The 19,783-nt window shown below is 45.6% G+C and overlaps 1 protein-coding gene across 1 annotated transcript in view; it reads right to left on the reverse strand.

The window, feature by feature from the left end:
* Nucleotides 1-19,783, reverse strand: part of LOC104388002 — a 58,480-nt gene that overhangs the window by 19,748 nt on the left and 18,949 nt on the right. Inside the window, exons 2-3 of the mRNA XM_009996808.1 lie at nt 19,515-19,590; nt 17,763-18,253 (exon numbers count right to left, since the gene is read on the reverse strand). Of these exons, the coding sequence (XP_009995110.1) occupies nt 17,763-18,253; nt 19,515-19,590 (567 nt within the window). The remainder of the gene's footprint in view (nt 1-17,762; nt 18,254-19,514; nt 19,591-19,783) is intronic.

The raw sequence follows: 19,783 nt of genomic DNA on the forward strand, positions 1-19,783 counted from the left end.
CCCTACAAGCTCCCAGAGGCAGGACTGAGCCAGGAGGACTAGCCTTCTCCACCAGCCAGCTGCTGAACAAAGCCTGTCCCCTGCCCCACCACTGCTCAGGCAGGGGGAGCATGTGGAGGGGTTAAGGCACAGGGCAGGGGCGCAGCTGCAGCGCAGTGGGCAGATGAGGTCAGGCCGCTCCACAAAGTGGCTATTGTGTGGCACACTGCAGCTGCAGGCTTCTGCTTGACCGAGTCCCACCTCTGTCCCACCGTGTGGCAGGGAGTGGATGGCCCGGGGGGATGCAGGGGCAGAAGGCCCACAGCTGCTGGCCACCAGAGAGTGGGGAGATGTACATGCAGGTGAAACAGCAGCAACCTCATGCTGTCAATGAAGCAGGGGATTTCAGCAGGGTCCTTTATACAGAACAAGCTGAACTCAAGGAAGGGGATCACCTACCCCCAAAGGCAGCACTCTGACAAGCCAGGCATGCAAAAGCCCACACAGCCCCAGCCAGTGAGGCTGAAGCCTCCCTGATCCAACAGCTCCAGGCCCCTCTGCACTAAAATACTGCAGCATGCAGTGTTCTCAGCTTTTGCAGACATCTCCCATCCAGGCAACCAGTGCTCCGTGCCCACATGGCAGGGTGTGAAGGAGCAGAGCTATGGCTCCTGTCCTTTAGCCAACATGGTGATGAGTACTCTCCAGGAGCAAAGCTGGTCTTCCTTTCAGATCCATTTAGGAGGCTAACAAGCAAAAAGAACCAAAACCTTTTAAAACTATATTGAAGGCTGACTTTGGACTGGGGTTTGAAATTCCTTGGCACTGAGTGGTGCTGCTAGGGCATGGGCATCACCTCGTAGCTGTGCAATACAAAAACCATAAGGAAAAAGAGTAGGTCACAGGCTCCTCTGTACTGCTGCAAAGCTGAAGCAGCTCCAGCTGACCTTATGCCCCAGCCAGGCACACATGACTTTAACAAGCAGAGAAACAAGGGGGCCAAGCCTTTCCAGCAATCACCTGAGAGTACTCTGCATTTGCCCCACTCCATGCAGCCCTCAGCCAGAGGAGCACTCACTGTCAGGGCTCAAGGGTGCAAGGCTGCTACCCAGCACACATGTATCAGACAGACATAAGCTCCCTGCCCAGCCTGTGCAGCAGCACAGTGCCAGGAGGGCTATATTTCAGCCACAGCCTTAAATCACAAGTATCATCTGTCACAGTCAGCAGACAGTTCTACCAGAAGTTAAACAGCCTCAGAGCACTTTAAAATACAGGCTAATTCAAGTGGTTTGGCCAACAGTTCCCTCCTACAAAAACAAACCCCAGGATGTAAAGACCGTAGTGATACTGTGGAATATCCTGAAAAGCCTCTGAATTCTTTAGAAAGTTGTTTCTATTTCATAGTCATGTGAAGTAGTCATTAACACTTTTTTGGTCGCATTTATGCTCAATCTGTGTGAAACCCCTGCAAAACACAGTTGGTCTCTCAACACTGTCATAAATGGCCCCATCCCACTCAGGCAGGGGAACCCAGTTTTCCAGGCAACACCTCTGCCAGCAAGTGCCACAAATCCACAGCCTCTGTTTAATGCAAATACTGACTGCTTAGAGCCTCTGGGCAGGGCAGCAGAGGAAATGATGATTACTAAGTGATCATCTACAAAACCAGACTAAGCGTTAGACGAAAAGGCGTACTGCAGGGACTTGCCCAGGATCACACACTCAGCAAACGGTGGACCGTGAAAAACAGAATACAGTAACTTCTGTGGGCATCAAAACCCCTTCCAATGTGCTATCATCAGTCACCTCATTTTGTGCACTCCTGGGAGAGGCTCAGCTATCCCTACTGAAAAGAAATGGGTCAGCCTTAACCACAGGTGAGTCTTAACTGGCAGAACAGCGAGCACAAGCCAGTCACATCTCAATCCAGAAGAACAGACAGGTGATCACAGCAGAATGGCATCAGGCTGCTGGGCCTGGTTGATGCCTGCTACAGAATCACAGAATGGTTTGGGTTGGAAAGAACCTTAAAGATCATCTAGTTTCTAATCCCCTGCATGGGCAGGGATACCTTCCACTAGACCATGTTGCTCAAAGCCCCATGCAACCTGGCCTTGAACACTTCCAAGGGAGGGGCCATCCACAACCTCCCTGGGCAACCTGTTCCAGTGTCTCACCACCTTCACACTGAGGAATTTCGTCCTAATGTCTAACCTAAGTATACCCTCTTCCAGCTTAAAACCATGACCCCTTGTCGTATCACTACAGAAGGTGTGAGCTGATGCCTGGCCAGCAAGGTCTGCCACCTGTCACTACATCCAAATTCCCACTGCTCCTAAGGCCCAGAGAGCAGACAAAATTATTCAAACTACAGGCTGCTTTTTTTAAGATCTCCTGAATATCACACTAGAGCCACAACTAATACAGACACAGCTACCTACTTAGACAGTTATGGTCTAAACAGACAATGCCTGCCTGTAGGTGACTGGTTTTCAACTGCTCCTCTGTCACCTTTGTGGCATACAGTTTCCAGATAAAGCTCTGGATCGGCAGAAAAGCCCCATCCCTCTAGGCACAGATCAAGCGGGACAGATTCACTCTGGCACTTTTACTGCTGGCTTTTATTTGAATTTTGGGATGAAGGAAGTGAACACTCTGTATGGAGCATCTCTGGCTCAGCAGCCACTTCTCCTGCTGTCTGGCACAGTCCAAGTCTGCTGATCTGCAGGGTACATCAGATGGTTCATCTATTCACTCCTCGCCAACCCCAAATCCCTTGCTGAGTTTTCTTTGAGGCCTCAAAAAAAAAAAATGCAAAGCTCCATTTGTGCAGGAAACAGACCTGACCAAAAGCTCCAGCACCTGAGGACTAACAGAAATATAAAGAAGGGGCAGGATTCATTAATTCCCTATCACTCATCTGCATATGCCAACATGACCAAAATTCAAATGCTGGGCTTCCCCCTCCTGCTCACTAGAGGCTGGAAAGGGAGGAGGGGTGTGAAGGGACAGGGGGTTTAGTTTCACAGCTGGCAGGCACAGTAACTGCTCCTGAGAAAAAGCTAACAAGGCTTTTAATTCAGGGTTGCCAACGTGACTGTTTCCTCCCTTCATCTCTGGCCTTGGCTCCAAAGCTGTCCACAGGGAACATCCAGTCTAGTCTAACATATCATCTGATGTCTCTATAGTTTGTCTCACTTCTGCAGTCGCAGCCTGCAACTGTTAAGCCTTGGCTTGGACATGACTCCAAAGCTCTCCCTCCCCATGGACTTTTGCCATAGGCAGAGCTAGGGCATAAGGCTGTCTCCTGTGGCTTTACACTCTTCTCAGCTCTGCTGCTGAAGCACATGGGAGATGGGCAGCGCTTGGGGCTTGAAACAAGCAGCCCCAGATAATTGTACCATTTGCCATTTAAACACTGTTTCCAAGCACACCAAGAAGGGGTTAAGACACAAGTCAAGCAAGAGAGTAAACACTTTCCTCTAAGCAGAGAGACACAGAGAGGGCTCTGAAAGTCACACAGCTGTATACACTGGGAAAGAAGAAAAAGAAGAAATTAAATCTGTGAAAGGTACAGACTCTTGTCAGCTGTGATGTTACAGGGACACAAAGAGGAAGAGAATCCACAGATGGCTGCTCCAAACCCAAAGGACACAGGAGACACAGTGTATGCCAGATTACCCTTACACCAATCTCAGCTAACTGAAAAAACTACAAGACACTCTGAAGGCTCTGTGCAAGCCACAGGGCCTTGTATGTACCAGCCAGACAATGAACAGCCAGGGCATTCAGATCACCACATTTTCCTAAGACAATGCACACTTGCACAGGTTCACCCCAGCACAGTACAGGATAACTGTACACATTGAAGGTAAAAGAAAAATAAAAGCTCAAAATCAAGACTCTAGGTGATTTTTAAGTCAATTTCTTCAAGTTTCTAGGGCTAACCTAAATATTTTAGAGGGTGAAATCAAGTGTTTTAAGGATAAAAGTATAAATTCTTGGCCCTGAATGCTGTCAGCCCAGAAACCCACCCTAGAGGATATGGTTCATACATGGGACTTGTCATGAGGTATAAAAACCACTGTATCTATCCCTGATCCACCACAGAAAATGTCCAATGGAGATCAATAGGTTTGTCTGGGAAGTACTTGGAATATGCAACTTTTCCCCAGATTCTTAGCCAGAGAGTTGGTCCTAAGGGAGGTTCTCAAAAATGGGGCAACATGGAGTATACTCATTGAACAAAATCAGGAAAGGATTTTTCAGTGACCAGGAAGGCAGACATGGCCTGTGGTTCACAATGGAAGCCTGAAAAGGCTACTTTGAATCACCTCCCACCCTCTCTCCAGATGAGTTTCCTCATGGAAATCCCTGCCTTGGGTTCAGCTGGTACTACTGGGAGCACTCACAAAAGCAACTTTAAGCAAAAGACACATGAGGTTCTGTCTTCAGATGAGAACTTGGATTTGTGGACAGTGGAGAAACCTTGAAAAAGCCAAATACAGACTGACTGCATAAACAGCTCTGGGAAGGAAAAAAAAAACAAAAAACCCAACAAAAACCAAAACCCAAATCTGTCTCAAACAAACAAGCAAACAAACATCCCAGATCATGGGGCTTCTGCTCAGGCTCCATGGAGTCTAAACACAGGGCAAAGTCCCACTCCTCCTCCTCCTGACACACACATATGTACATGTAATGTCTGCACAGCCCTGCAGCATATTTTTCATTATCTTCTCCTTTCACATGACTATGCTATTTGTGAGATTCCTTTTCTCTGCGTGAGAGATTAACAAAAGAAAGATTATATTTTCTTTTCAAATAGGTGTCCATGAAGTGGGAATAGTAGAACATTACTAATCACAGAGAAAAACTGAGGTTACCCAATGGTTCCCACATTCTGCACTCTACCACCTATTTGTCTCCCTGCTCCCATGCCCCACTGAACCTCACATATACATTAGAGACAAGGGAACAGGCTGAAGTGGCTAGCTGGCTAATAGGATAAAGGCTTCTTACTCCAGGGAGCTAATCCATTTACCTAGCACATAACCAACCACTACACTTGGAGACTGTTCTCCCATGCCTGCATGCAACAGTGCCTGCCCACACCTGCCCCACAGCACAACACCCCACAGCACAACACAGGACCTGGGGTGCTGTTTGTGGGTTGAAGCTCAGAGCTTGTGATGGGGCTTGACCCACCAACTTTGAAAGGCTTGGCCTAGGCCTGTACCCATCAGAACAACTCGCAAGAATTTCAGAAGTCAGTATCCCCAGCTGGTGCTTTTGTCCTTAGAAGTAGGTACATGGTTGCCTTCAGCGCTGGTGATCAGCACTGATACCTTGTTGCAGCCCCTTTGTTCACATCCTCATGGCTGCATATGGCTCAAGATGGCACAGAAGCTGGTCTAGGGAAACCTCCCCAGTGCAAGAAGCAATGCAGCCAATTCACCAAACTGTGCTTTTTCTTTCAATGTGCCCACTTTCAGTATCTCCACTTGTTCCTGGGTGCCAGAAAAGGATACACATCACTCCTGCCAACTTTTTGACCCTTCTCTATGTGAAGGTGCCAGCTCAGAGCCAGAAGCAGGCCACTAGCCTTCTTAACAGGTGTCAGCAGCACACGGCAACCCTTGGAGCTGTGTCTGAAGTTGTGCACTAAGAACTAGGTGGAGAACTGCTGACCTCATGTATGCCACTCCATAGTCTGCATAAAGAACTACTTCCTAAATAGTTAGAAATAAACCCTCAACTCAATAGTCTGTAAGATCCCTACCAGAGCCTGTATAACACATGACAGCGCTCATAACACACACAACAATTTTAACCAATCATTTTGATGTTTCCTTTTTTCAGTTCAGGATTTTGGCCCATCTAATGCTTATGAAACCTCCATGTCCCCAGATCAAGAGGGCTCATTCTCCCACTGCATTCAAGAAGGGCAAAAAGTTCAGCTCATCTTATTAAAACAAGAGAGAGTACAAAGGCAGACCAAGGCCAAGTTCATCAACATCCTCTGTGCAAAGAAAGGTTGATAATAAAAGCAAAAATTTAGACCACATTTACATGAAGTTTTGAGTGTGTTTGAGTGATTTGGATGCTTGCATCTGGAAAGCAAATGAGCCAGTGTCTCAACTCAGTACAGAGTTTAATACAGTGAACCAAGCAACACAGGCAAGTCTTACAGTTGCAGTGGTAGTTACTGCTGCTTGCTATTTCTAACCCTACTAGCAGCCACATCATGAGATAGCAATCTAAATTTTTTTCAGATTCTTGTGGTTTACCATTTCACCCATCTGTAGGGCCCTTCCATAGGCTGTTTAGCACAACTGCCCATAGTAAGAGACTGCAAAAAACAGACAGGAAGAATTAAAAATGCCTTTCACACTTCTTGTAGGAGTCAGACTTGAAAAGAACAATAGGTGTATGGTGAAAAGATAGAAGTTTTCTACAAAGATGTCATACTAGAAGTCTCTCTGCTCAAAAAAACAGTTTCCAAGAGCACTACTTCCTCTGCTCATAATTACCTTCATTCCTCTAACAACACTTAGAAAATAACAGAGCTAGCCATGTTACTCAGAGGGTGACAGGAAATTATATTAAGTCGAAAACAAGTTAAAAGCTTGATTTGATAGCACACCAAATTGAGAACTACAATGAAAATACATGTACCATGAACTCACTGTGCTACTAGAATTAGAGCTCTGAAGAACGCACCACAGCTTAGGTTTCAATACTTGCATTAAAGTATGCTCAACATAGGGTCTTATAATCTAGGCAGGTACACCACATTCTTATGTGAGGCTTGCCTGTCTTTCCTGAACGTAACAGCAAACCACGGCAGTAAAATACTTTCCTGAACAAACCCAGGGCATTCCCTAACCTATGGCAGTTTCCCCAGCTTCAAACCACATCACCCGTAGTGTAGTCAGTTTACTACAGTAAGAAAACCAGCTGACTGGCTCCATTTAAGGATATTTCTACCTATACTAGGAACTGCGTAGATTCACCAGGTTTGCAATTTGGAAAATAAATTGTTAAACTGTTCCTTGTTTCTTAATTATATGAAGCCCCACGCATCATCAAACCAGAGCCTATAGGAGTGTCTGATGAGCCTCTGAAGCAGTATGCAAGATCGGGAATCTCTGTGTCCACAAGGTAAGCAAACGACTTACCTACACTGTCAAAAAATGAGCATGCTTACAATAAGATTGCAAAGGAACTTGCAAAGCAATTAAGAGTCTTATTCTTTGTCTAACTGCCCAACCTATTTTTTCCATAATTAAACACATGAAGGTGAAGTTACAGCTTGCAACAATATGCCAGGATTTTAAAACACAAGCATATTTTTAGAATTAAATATACAGTTTGCACTAGCATAGACATGACCACAGACTGAATCTACATTAAGTTCCTAACACTCTAGAGGATCCTCAGTTTTGCAAATTCATTCCTATGGAAATTGCTTTGTATGAGCAAGCAAAGTCCAACAGGAGACTGAAAAGAATTTTCAGTGAGGAGAACGAGCAAACTCAATAGGGTTTCTCCTAAGTATCTTCATTTCTGTTTTTGTGGTCCTGAGGACACCTATGCTTTTGAAACCTTGAATTTAGAAAAAAAATGTAATTATATGCTTTTGGCTTGGAAAGGGAGGGTTCGTCTCTAACTTACCAGTCATCATTTCCTCAAAACAAACTGCAGCTCAACAAGCATTGAGTACCTGTGAACACAGCTCTAGATGAGGACAGGGAGTTTTAGAAGTCAATCTGCTCTAGTTTAACTTAGTGTCCATCTACATGAGAACTAGATGCCTCTATTAAATGCCTCCTCCTGTGAGATGAGCTGTGGACCAATGCCCAAAACTCTCATTGACATCAACAGGCTGAAAGAAAGCGTGAACAGAGCCCAGCAGTGTGGTTCTCATATGAGCCAACAATGGAGAGACTATTCAGAGCTAAAGCAAAAAAATCAGAACTAAACCCCAGCCCACGCCAGGGCCAGCTGTGTTGTTGACAGCCAGGCCAGCTATTCCACTACACCAAAACTTGTGTAAAAGACAGTATTTCCTAGAGTGTGTACTCTAGTCATGGGCTTGGCCTTAAAAGCTCAGCCAGCTTCTGCCCATGGAACAGTAATGGCTGCTGCATTTTCAAGTCTCAGCTGTGCTCTGGGACAAGCTGCTTGCTTTAAGTCTGTGGTGGCAAAACTGGAGCACATACGCCCAGCATTAATAGTTAATCTGCACCATCGCATGACCGTGTTGTTTCTTCTGCTTCCAAACCCACACTACCACCTCCCTCCTTCCTTCTGACTCACAGACTGTGCCCCATGGGGAGACTGCAGGGTGCAAAGCACACCTGGGGCACCTCTCAAACACCAGGGCCAAGCCATGCTGGATGAAGTAGGTGTCCTACTTCAGCAATACGGGGTTAAGCAGTGCCAGAAGAAAGCAAAGGTAAAAATAAGCTCTTGCTTACATTCCTTGCTAACATTACTTCTGTGTAGTGTTTCAAGTCTCTTACCATCCAATTTCTAACCAATAGGAGCCCTATTATCATGTGGGTGCTGGCTACTAAGAGAATGGTCACTTGTGTATGTGCTTAAGCTGGAAATTCAGCATTTAGTGGTGGCAGTGATAGGGTAGGAACAACAACAAAAAAAGCCTAACCTCTCTCTTCTGATCATTCCAGTTTCTTACTCTATATAATAAAGTCAGAAAAGCAAGCAGAAAACTGCCATCACCATCAGGCACTCTCTAGACTACATGAGGAACAACCAGCTTGGTTCTAACTAGCCATTTACCCTTTCCAGTCTCCTGAAGCTCACCTCACTGATCCTCCAGAGTAGTTAACTGTAAAGCAGAGGTTGCTACCATAAGCAAAAGATGTAACTTATCACGCCTGAAGAGAGACCCATTCATCCACAGACCAAATACAACATGGGCAGTGGCAGCATATGGTGAAGCCACCTGCAAGCTCCTTTTCTCCCCAGGCAACGATGAGATATTTGTATCACAATGAGCCACATGCTGAGGGAGGAGTGGGAAGGGAGAGGTATCTGGCCAACTCAACAGCCACATTGGGACCAACCCAGGCAGCCCTCCTAGGCCAGGCACACCAAGGCTGGGGGAGGTAAGGACAATCCAGCCCTATTCCAGAGAGCACTGCAGGGAAGGCCCTGACCTTCACTTCCAAGCAACATCTACTAACTTGTCTTGCTGGAAAATATGGACAGGTTGCAGCAAAACTTCTTAATCTGCCAGGCCCTCAAGACTACTTGGGCTGAGTTCAGAAAGTGGAAAAGAGAACGTGCCAGCATTATCCTTCTGCACTGTACTGTGTCAAAACAAAAAACAAAACATCCTTTGGAAAACCTTCTTCAAAGAGGAACTGCAACAGCTAACACACAAGGGAGAACAAGGGTTGCTGCAGGACAGCCACTTTTGAGCATCCAACACAGAACCCACTCTGTGACTGCTATTCACTCTACCTCAAACCCCATTTTGACCAGTTATCTTGTTGCTACAGTTAGGAACTCTTTTTAGGTTTTGCTGAGTGATGTTTCTTGTGGTCTGTTGGCAGCCCACCACAGACCACTGCCAGTAGATATGGCAGACTGGGCTTTTCATTCTACTTGTTCAGCTGGAATTACTCTTTGTGGTGCTTTCAGAGAAAAACGCTAGAGAGGTCAAGACCCCAACCTTGTCCTTTCATTTTGAGAGATTCTGGCAGCCACCTTCACATGGAAACACTTTTTTTTTTTTTTTCCCCCCCCCAAATTTGCTCCCTCCAGGCCTACCTACAGTATGACCAGTATCACTTAGGACTTCTCCCTAAGTCACATCCCAAGGACACATGCCAGTGGTGCCCATATGCCCATTTGATCTCCTCTCTCTGGTCTGCAGCCAAAGAATCAGCTTTAGTCTAATACCTTCTTATCAGGCTTTAGAGCTTAGAGGAAAAAAGAAAGACAGCAGGGTTGGGAAGGTGGCCAGCAAGCCTGCCAATCTAAATGATAAGCCCTTGGCTTTAACCTCAGTCTCACAATTTATTGCCGCAGCTGCCAGGTGCTATTACTGTCCCTTTGGGAATCTTAATACAGCAAAATTACTCTACCTAGCTCTGTCTCCATCCATTCTTATTCTCCTCTTCCCCATCCTATCCCACAGATCTCTCTTGCCTTCAACACATACTCTCAAAAACTTCAGCCACATTTCATTTCCTTCCCTTATCTTCCTTTTCCTCAACCAAGCTCTCTGGTGCACTCCAAATCATGCTGATCAACCTAATCCTCACTCTCTCATGATTCAAAGCAGCAGCTCCAAGAAACAGGTTTCAGATGTTTCAGCAAATATTCTAGCTACTGGTTGTCACTTGGAGACAGCCTAGATGGTACTTTGGTCCCACGGCAGTCCAAATGGCTATATTCACCAACATGCAAGCTCCCAGGAGAAGAAGGTAAAGTCATATGGACAGATACCCAGGGAAAAAAGATATAAAGAAGTATTTTCAGGCAGAAACACTCATGTAGTGTCTCACTCATCCATCTCCCCCTAGAACTGTTGCGCCTTTGTATGCATTAAAAAAACAGATCAAAAATGCATTCAGATAAAAAAGAAAAGAAGGTCTTAAGGGAGAAGAGCAGAAGTGTTTCACCCTAGGAATGGACAAGCCAACACACCCTGTGCCAGGGCTGACACAATGATGGAAGAGGTGCAAGGAGAAATGTGTGATCAGGATGAAAGTCTGCTAGCAGCACACCTGAAAGGTGAACATAATATAAACATATGTCATGGAGCAGGACAGAATTGGATCAGACTTGCACAGATACTAATTCTGTACTTCAGCAATGTACACAGAACAGAAATCCTCACAGAGAAGCTGTTGATATACAGGCTGGATGAGCAGACAGTGAAGCGAATGGAAAGCTGGGTGAATGGCCGAGCTGAGAGGGCTCTGATCAATGGCACGAAGTCTAGCTGAGAGCCAGCAATTAGTGACATACCCCAGGGATCAAGGTTGGGTCCAGTCCTGTTCAACATCTTCATTAACAACCTGGATGATGTAGCAGAGTGCATACCCTCAGCAAGTTTGCTGATGACATGCACAGGAACCTCATGAAGTTCAACAAAGGGAAGTCCAAAGTCCTGCACCTGGGGAAACAATCCCAGGCACAAGTACATGCTGGCAGCCACCCAGCCAGAAAGCAGATTTATGGAAAAGAATTTGGGGTTGAACATAAGCCAGCAACATGTCCTTGCTGCAAAGAAGGTGAATGGTATCCTTGGATGTATTAGGAGGAATGTTACCAGCTGGTTGAAGGAAGTGATCCTTCTCCACTAGCAACGACATACCTGGAGTACTGTATCCAGTTCTGGGCTTCCCTGTACAAGGGCAACATGGAGGTACTGGAGAGGGTTCAACAGAAGGCCACAAAGATGATTAAAGGACTGGAGCATCTCTGCTACAGAGAGATGATAACTGTTCCATCAGGAGAAAAGAAGGCTCAGGGGGGACTTTATAATTGTGTACAAGTATCTGAAGGGATAATGCAGTCTGATGCTTTTTGGTGCTGCCCAGTGCCAGGACCAGGGGCAATGAGCAGAAACTGAAACACAGGAGGATGTTCCCTCTGAACACTAGGAAACACTTTTACTGTTCAGGTGACTGAGCATTGGCATAAGTTGCCTTTGGACAATACAGAGTCTCCATCCTTGGTAACACTTAAAAGATGCCTGGACATGGCCCTGGGCAAGTAGCTCTGGGTGACCCTGCTTGAGCAGAGAAGCTGGACAAGGTCCCTTCCAGCCTCAAAAATTTTGTAAGAATGCTCTAACCTCTGTCATGCTGATTGATGCTGAAATCGTAGGAATAGGACTAGATTATCCTATCCTTGGCATTTACAAACTAGTACCATGGCAGCAGGTGAACCTTGCCATCAACGAAGACATAGTCAACTCACTTGCTGTCTTGAGGAAACAGAAAATCATTATGTAACCCTTTCTAGGAAGCAGCCAGGGCAAGTTCTACATGGGTTACTGCTCTCTTATGCTCTGACTTATCCAGTATCAGGAACACAAAAGCACTTCCATTACAGCATGTTTTTCCATGGGTTGGATAACCATTCAGGGAACGCTTAGGGGACACAGAGAAAGAGACAGTTATCTGCTGCCTGGCAGACTCATAATCACCTCCTCAGGGCAGGGTGGGGTTTCTCATGCCTCCCCTCACTATTGCGTCTACCTCCCAGACAGCACCCCTCCTTCCCACCCTCTCTCTTCTTTGCCACTGTCAGACTACAAATGCCTTAATCAGCCAACCAGACATCAACTAGGTGGCACTGAGCCAAAAAGTCTTTATAACAGACATCAAACCAGGAGAGAACATCTTCTCAGCTCCTCCAAAGGCACAAAGAATGAGAGGCCTCTACCATGCCCCACTCGTGCTACATGACTTGAGTCCCAGAGCCTCCTGCCACAGAACTACATCCTAGCAGGCAGGCAGGCTGGACAATCTAATCAATAATTTTTCAGCCCCAAAATTTCTCATGCTAGGATTGCCTCACAGCCACCAGGCATAGCATTTGTTTTGCTGGCTACTTCAGTGCCAAATGCTGGCAGGGGTGAGATAGGCAGGGGCTTCTGTGCTGGAGGAACGGCTGCTGTAGATTATTTCTGGGGGTGAAAAATAAAAGCACAATTGCAGGAGGTTACCAGAAGCAGGATTTCTCATTCTGTCATGGCGCAATTGGTTTCTGCAACAGTTTCCTTACTATATTGCTTCAACACACACTCTAATGCACCCGGGGACAAAGAACTGCTGCTGTGGCCCAACTCCTCAAACCTGAGAGAGACAAGTTCTGGCACTGACCCCCTTAGGAAATGGTGTAAGCCATCATGCACAGGCCCCTGAACTCTGCTCAGTCAGCCCAGAAGAGCAAGGCTCAGGGCAGAGACAGTGATGAAACTACCACCAGCATCAGCAGTGGGTTTTCCAGCACCCCCTGAGCACAGAGGCAAGCTCAGACTGGCAGATGATAACAATTTCCAGGAATGGACAGGGTCTGGATTCAAACTGGAGGCTGAGAAGTGAAAGGGATTTGTGAGTTCACACATTCTCTATCTGGAAGCTATCTTTCAAGTCCTGAAAAGACAGGTAAGGGCGAAGCCCAGCTGTGCTGAGGATATGGAAACCTCACCCTGGAGCCATTAGAAGCCCAAAGCCCAGACCTCAATGTACCAGGGGTCACACACTGGCCCTAGGCCACGCATGGCGAGTGCCATCCTCCCACCTCTGTGCAACCAGTATCAGCCCAAAGAAAGTTTTCAGTGCTGATCACCCTACCAGGCCCAGTCCAACCAAAATCGCAGTACTCAAATATTCAGCAGAAGGACTTGATATTGCACAGCTAAGCCTCACAGGGCTCACACTGTACCTAGGCCACTTTCAGTATCAAGCCAAGACAAAGTTGCACTCACCTGTTATGCACTGAAACTCCTCACTCACCAAAAGGGCACAGTCTCTGCACTGAGAAATCAAAATATTAGAACAGGATGTATTTTCTCTCCTCTGCTGGCTCTCTTTTTCACCCTAGCATTTCAAAGCATTTTAAATAATGCATTAAGCCTCCATGAGACAAAGGTATTAATGTTATCTGCTTATGCATGCAGGCAAACCACAGCAGAAAGATTTCACAAGTTACTTAGAGCTACCTAGTGACTTCATAACATAACTGGAAATATACCCATGTACCCAAACTCTGCCTCATACTTTAAAACAACACTCTTCTTACCAACCACCTACTCACACATAAATGAGGAGAATTTGGATTGCTCATCATACCATGTCTTATGATCTCTCTCCCTGCAAATGCTACACTCAAAACTTCTCAAGCTGCTGAAGGTAGCTTTCAAAGGAGGTCCAGCCTGTCCCACTAAACAGCACAGGAAGGTGGACCCTTTACTTCTTATCTGTTTACAGATATATACATGACATATAAAGACCAATTAGTCTCATCCCCTGGGAACAAGCTCAGCAGCTCCAAGGAGTCTTTGTGACACCCTGGACTTCCTTACACCTCAGCTGACCCTTGTGTCCCCTGGTGCTTTCACCTCAAGCTATCAAAGGATGCCCTTGAAATCCTTGACCTCGTGTCCTCATCATTGCCAAAAAAAGCCAGATCTGCTGAGGTCAGCAGGCTGGCAGCAGCCAGTGTCTTTCTAGAACACACACAGCCTTCATTAAATAGCAAGCAGCTGGCAGCAGGGCCTGCATTTAATGACACTGCTGTCCAAGGACCATGATCAAGGGGTGGCTGAGAGAGCATTCACTGCAGCAACATAGGTGTCTGCACAAGCCAGGGTATTTCTGCCCAATTAGAGGAAAGAAAGGAAGAAATCTTCTGAGCTAATTTTCTAGTCCTTTAGAGGAGTGAAGAAAAGCATTCATTGAATTGCCCTCGCGCGGCCTCAATAGCAAAGAGGCTGGGTGGCCAGCTGACCAGCCAGCCAGAGTGGGAAGTACACACACCAACTGTTCAAACTCATGGCTGGGGCACAGAAAGGCAGAATCATGCTTCCCCATGAAGCTGGAAAGGCATATCCTGGCACCTAACATGACCTAAGAAAGGCTGAGCCGAAAGGGCCAGATGATGGAGATTTCCATGTACCCCCAGATGATGGAGATCTGAAGCACAACAATTCCATAATGCCTTAAAAGCACATAGATTGCCACCAACTCACTTGTCTCTCAGATTCAATCCCCTTCCTCATCAAAAGGCACCAAGCCACTGTAACACAGGAAGACATTTGGACACCACTTGCCACTGATCCATAGCATTTCTTCAAAAGCAGCCTTGTCTGTTAAACCCTAAGAATAGCTTAAGCATCCCAGCACAGAGCCACTCCACACCACAACTCTCCAGACCAATTTTTCATCACAATCCAACATAAACAGGATAGGATGCAGAGGCAAAACTCTCGGAATCTTTTCATCCACCCTTAAGTAAGACATACCACACACCCCAAAGTGTCTTGTGTCAGCACATATTTGCTTCGGGCACAAATTAATCTTGCCTGGTATTCTTTGTCATCTGTCAGCTCCACAGATTCGCAGGAATGGGAAATAAGGCTCAGGGACAAGAGTGAAAACCACATCTGCTGCTCAAAAAGTTTCCATCTGATCAAGCACCAGGGGAAGCTTAGATTGGATAGCAGGAAAAATTCAGTCACCAAAAGGGTTGTCAAGTGTTGGAACAGGCTGCCCAGAGAACTGGTTGAGTCACCATCCCTGAAGGTGTTTAAAAGATGTGCAGATGTGGTGCTTATGGACGTGGTCTAGTGGTAGACTGAGAGTGCTGGGTTAAGAGTTGGACCTGATGATCTTAAAGGTCTTTTCCAACCTAAACTAAGCTTTTGATTCTAAGTTTTTCTAAGCTTTTGATTCTAAGCTTTTCAGCTGTATTTTCATGGGCAAGTACATGATAGTAATGGTAAGATTCACAAACCAAGAACAGCTGATGTTCAGAGTCCAGATGAAGTCTTAAGAGTAGCCAGTTTAATATTATCATTCCTCACTTGCATTGTTTATCTAACTAAAAAACACATGATGCCAAGTGCTGCTGAGGTGGTTAATAAGAGATATTTTTGTTGGAGAATGAAAACAGACCAAGAAACACACTTGGTCCCATTTTACAGCTGGGGAATGGAGTTATTGAACCAGACTTGATCAGCTTCATACAAAGATTTTGTGCCAGAACTCAAAAAAACCCCACCAAAAACCAAAACCAAACAGGTTTCAGATGGCTGCCACAAGAAATTAGATTGCTGATTTTAGCTAAGCTTATGGGAATCCAAATGTCAGTGGAATAATGAATCTACAACATTATTGTAATTTCTATCATGATTTTTGTAGCAGAAACAAGCACAGGTAGCAAGCAACAAGCTATCACTAAGCTTCTGCATGTTACTGGCTGAAAATTAACCAATTGAAACTAAAAATAATACAAGTTACCAAACCTTTACAATATTCAGACTGTATATACACTTTGCATGTTCCACTCTCCACCTCCCCTTAAAAAAAAAAAAACAAAAACAAAAAACAAAAACAGAAGTACACTTTCAAATTAAAACGACTATGTGAATAGCCTTTATTTGTAACAGGGATTGCACAACCTAGAAGTGATATGTTAATGATACGTGCAGTAAAAACATTATTTTTAAAATACACCTCCACTCCAAATTTCCACTTATTTTGCAAAAATTTCTGCCACAATTAATCCAGAAGTGTCAGAAAGCAAGTCATTCTCACAAGGTTTCCCAGAAAACCCCCACCAGTCTGGAAAGCCTATTCAAATTAGTCCCTAACCTTCACGAACACACAAACACACTGCTGAAATAAATTTAGGGCAGAGCAGGTAGATAGTATAGCCAGGATCCAAATTAGAGAAAGCACCTGGACCAAAAGGAACACTTCTCCATTTATTCACATGCACTCTGAAAAATAGAAGGCTGGGCACAGGCTTACCAGCTTTCTTCTCCTCTCATTAGGATGTGAGACTAATTAAAGTCTGTCAGTATCAGAGGAAGATTTGGGTAATGTGAAATGCAAGACTCGGCCTTTTGAGTGTTCTGTGAGCAGAAACTTGGCTAGAATGGTGAAGAGAGGGTGAGAAAAACTGTACTGAAACCACAAGTCTCTGCATTATGAATTCATGAGTTGTATGCTGCCAGCAGGACTGAGAATAAGCAGCAATGTAATGCAGAAATTGAGGGGTCTTGCTTTTATAGATCTTGGAAAATAAATACATAGTCCTTTCTTTTAGTGGGCTCATCTTGTATGCTTAAAGGGGGTGTTGTTAGTGAGGTTAAAACTAATAAATCCAAGCAAAGACAGTGAAATTCTTCCCTAATGAGAGGAAATTCAGAACTGAAAGTAACTGTCTTCAACTTAGTGCAATTTACCAGGGTCAGCAGATGTCTGCAGATACTCTTTCACACTGACACTACACCAGTGCAAGAAGAAAAACAAATAATGAAGAGCCAGCTGAAATACTAACTCTACAGCAACATCTTCTGAAAGAGACACCAGATGGGCACTGTGCAGTGCACCTCACCAGAACCAGGCACACCCCATTTCCCAGCCTTTGCAGAGATGAAGCAAACTCTTAGCATTTACACACCACAGTCCTAGGCCTCTACAAAAGTCCTGCAAAATCAAGATAAACTGTATTTGGAGCAACCTGTAAACAGTTTACAAATACAAAGTGTTTAGAAGGTAAAAGGCACTGTTTTACATTGCTGTAAAACTCCTAGAAGGCATAAAGAGACCTGGGCCCAAGGAGGTCAAGCAGTGTGAAAACAGCTATCATCAAGTCCACAACCACTTTCATTAGGCAAACATTTCTTTATACATGCCTAAGCAATTAATTTATTTTGGAGTAAATGGTATGAGTCAGATCACGGCAGCAGGGGTAACCTGATAAAAGTGAGCTCCAGTGATTTTGTTCCTGTGTCATACAATGAACCGCACAGTTCCAAATGAGGGTAGCAAGAGCCACTCAAGTAGCAATGGCTTTACCTTTCAAGGGATCTACAAGTAGATATAGTTTATCCAAGACAGACAGCAAAAGTACCAATTATGCCCCAAAGATGTGATCACAAGAAGCAGACCTATGAATTTACTGAATCCTGCCTCAATAACCTCTCTCCGTCTTTGCCTGTAACTCCTTCTCTCAAGTGGTGCTGCTTCCCTCGTGTGAAGGTCTTTCTGCCTTACCTGCTGCATTTTTTCCAGGTCAAGGCTGGGCCTGCTGACCTTATCCCCATATCCTTGCCGATGTCTCTTACAGGGCATGACTTGCTCAAGGCCTGCCCCAACGCTTGTTATAATTAGAGGTCTGGAGGCAGGGCTGCACACAAGGGGCTGGAGTCTCTTGGGAGGGGAGGCACTGAACAGCACGGGGCTGGGGCTGGCGTGCAGGCCATCGGCCTGCTCTGCCACCGGCCGGAAGGACATCGCACACAAGTTCTTCACTTCTTCGTCACTGGAGGAGGTGTTGTTGCTGTCGCTGCAGCAGGCAAGCCTGCTGACCTGGGACCACTTCCGTTTCTCAGCCGCAAACTCTCGGTTGATGCGCTCCAGCTCCTCTTCTGAGCTGTGGCGGTCGAGGCTGGCCTGGAAGAGGGCCCGAACCTTGCAGCATTGGTTCTCCTGGTTCTGGAGCTGGTTGGTGGCCAGAGGGGTCAAAGCACAATTCCGTCTTCTCTCTGGTAAGAGAAGGAGATAGAGGAGTGGCAGAGGAGATCCATGTTCCACAACCTAATAAACAGGTCCTGCTTTCTCCTGAAGAGTTTTTTTTATTTCCTCCCAAGTAAACTTGTGAGCTGTTTTCCCACCTTTTCTTCCCCAGAAAAAACACTCCCCAGCCAAACGCTTCCTCTTTGGAAGTTTGCAGACCTTTACTTAGACCAGACTGTCAGACATGCCCCACAAACCTAGAAGACTAGTTGCAGAGCAAGAACATGGACCTGGCTTCCACCTCATCCCCTGAACACGGAGAAGACATGGTCTTATGAATGCGTTGCTAGGCACTTGCCTCTAGTTAAAAATATTAAGTTCTAGTGACCAGATCTCAGGGCAGAGGAAGCAAGCAAGTTGTATTATTCTAAGCAGTTCAAATAATAAAGGCAAACAGAGGTTTCTGGAGGCAAAAGTCCTCTTTTCTGTTACAAGGCTTGTCATACAAAAGAGCCTCCCTTCAGCCGTAAGCTGGGCACGCTTCACTATTTCTGCTGAGCTCCTTCTATGACAAGCACATGGAATAGGGGTTTGAATTTCCACAGGACATGTCCTATGGGTCAGGAATTTAAAAACTTCTGCCTCGGCATAAGAGTCCACTTGAATTTGGTTAAACAATGATAGAACACAGGGCATGCAGAAATGGCAGAGACTTAGTATAGCTCAAGACATGCGTTTACTACAAATTTCACTTGCATCACTAAGCTGCTTCATAGCACGTACAAAACCAAGAGAAGAGCATCTGTCTCTCCTCTGTCAAAGACTCTCAGCTACATCCAAGAATAGAGCTGCCTAATACCACCAGTACAGGAAGAAGGGAGCTCATCAGACAATGTGTCCAGGGGAATGAAGAAAGCAAAGGTCAAAACTCAAAATGGCAAGAAAGAGGAAGCCTAGAACAAACATGACACAGGTGCAACAACATGAAATAAAAGATAATTTTTTAGTCCCAGCTCTGCTTCAGACACAATTGTAGACCTTCTCTGCCCCATGTCTGCAGCACTTCACATATGGTTAACAATTTCTGTCTCTGCTAAGAAAAGTGTGACAGCAGCATCTGATAACACCATCTTCTCCCTGTGAGGTCCTGAAGACTTCAAGGTGACTGATTTCATACATTAGGTTGTGGTATATGAGGGACAGAGAAGAAGGCTCTTCCAGAAGCACAAGTGAAAAGCAAAATGGAGTGAGCTGTAGCATCCCAGGACTCTCATATCTCATCCCCTTTACCTCTATCGATCTGAGCAAGTTCCTGGTTCTCTTCCTCAGAGTCATCGCTGTCCTCATCACTTGGAGGGCAGGAGATCTAGGGGGCAAGGAAGAATGAAAAGGCTACATTGTGAACACTGAATGTTGCCCTGTTGCTGCCCAAGCCACTTCCCCCACCCTCCCCCACTCATATCTTGCAGACAGCCACCCCAGCTAACTGCACCCACCCAGCCATAGCACCTCTCAACCTCAAACTCCCACCACAAAACACAGCCTACCACTACTTCCAC

The sequence above is a fragment of the Chaetura pelagica genome, unplaced genomic scaffold (assembly GCF_000747805.2).
Source record: "Chaetura pelagica isolate M959 unplaced genomic scaffold, ChaPel_1.0 scaffold14, whole genome shotgun sequence".
Lineage (NCBI taxonomy): Eukaryota > Metazoa > Chordata > Aves > Apodiformes > Apodidae > Chaetura > Chaetura pelagica.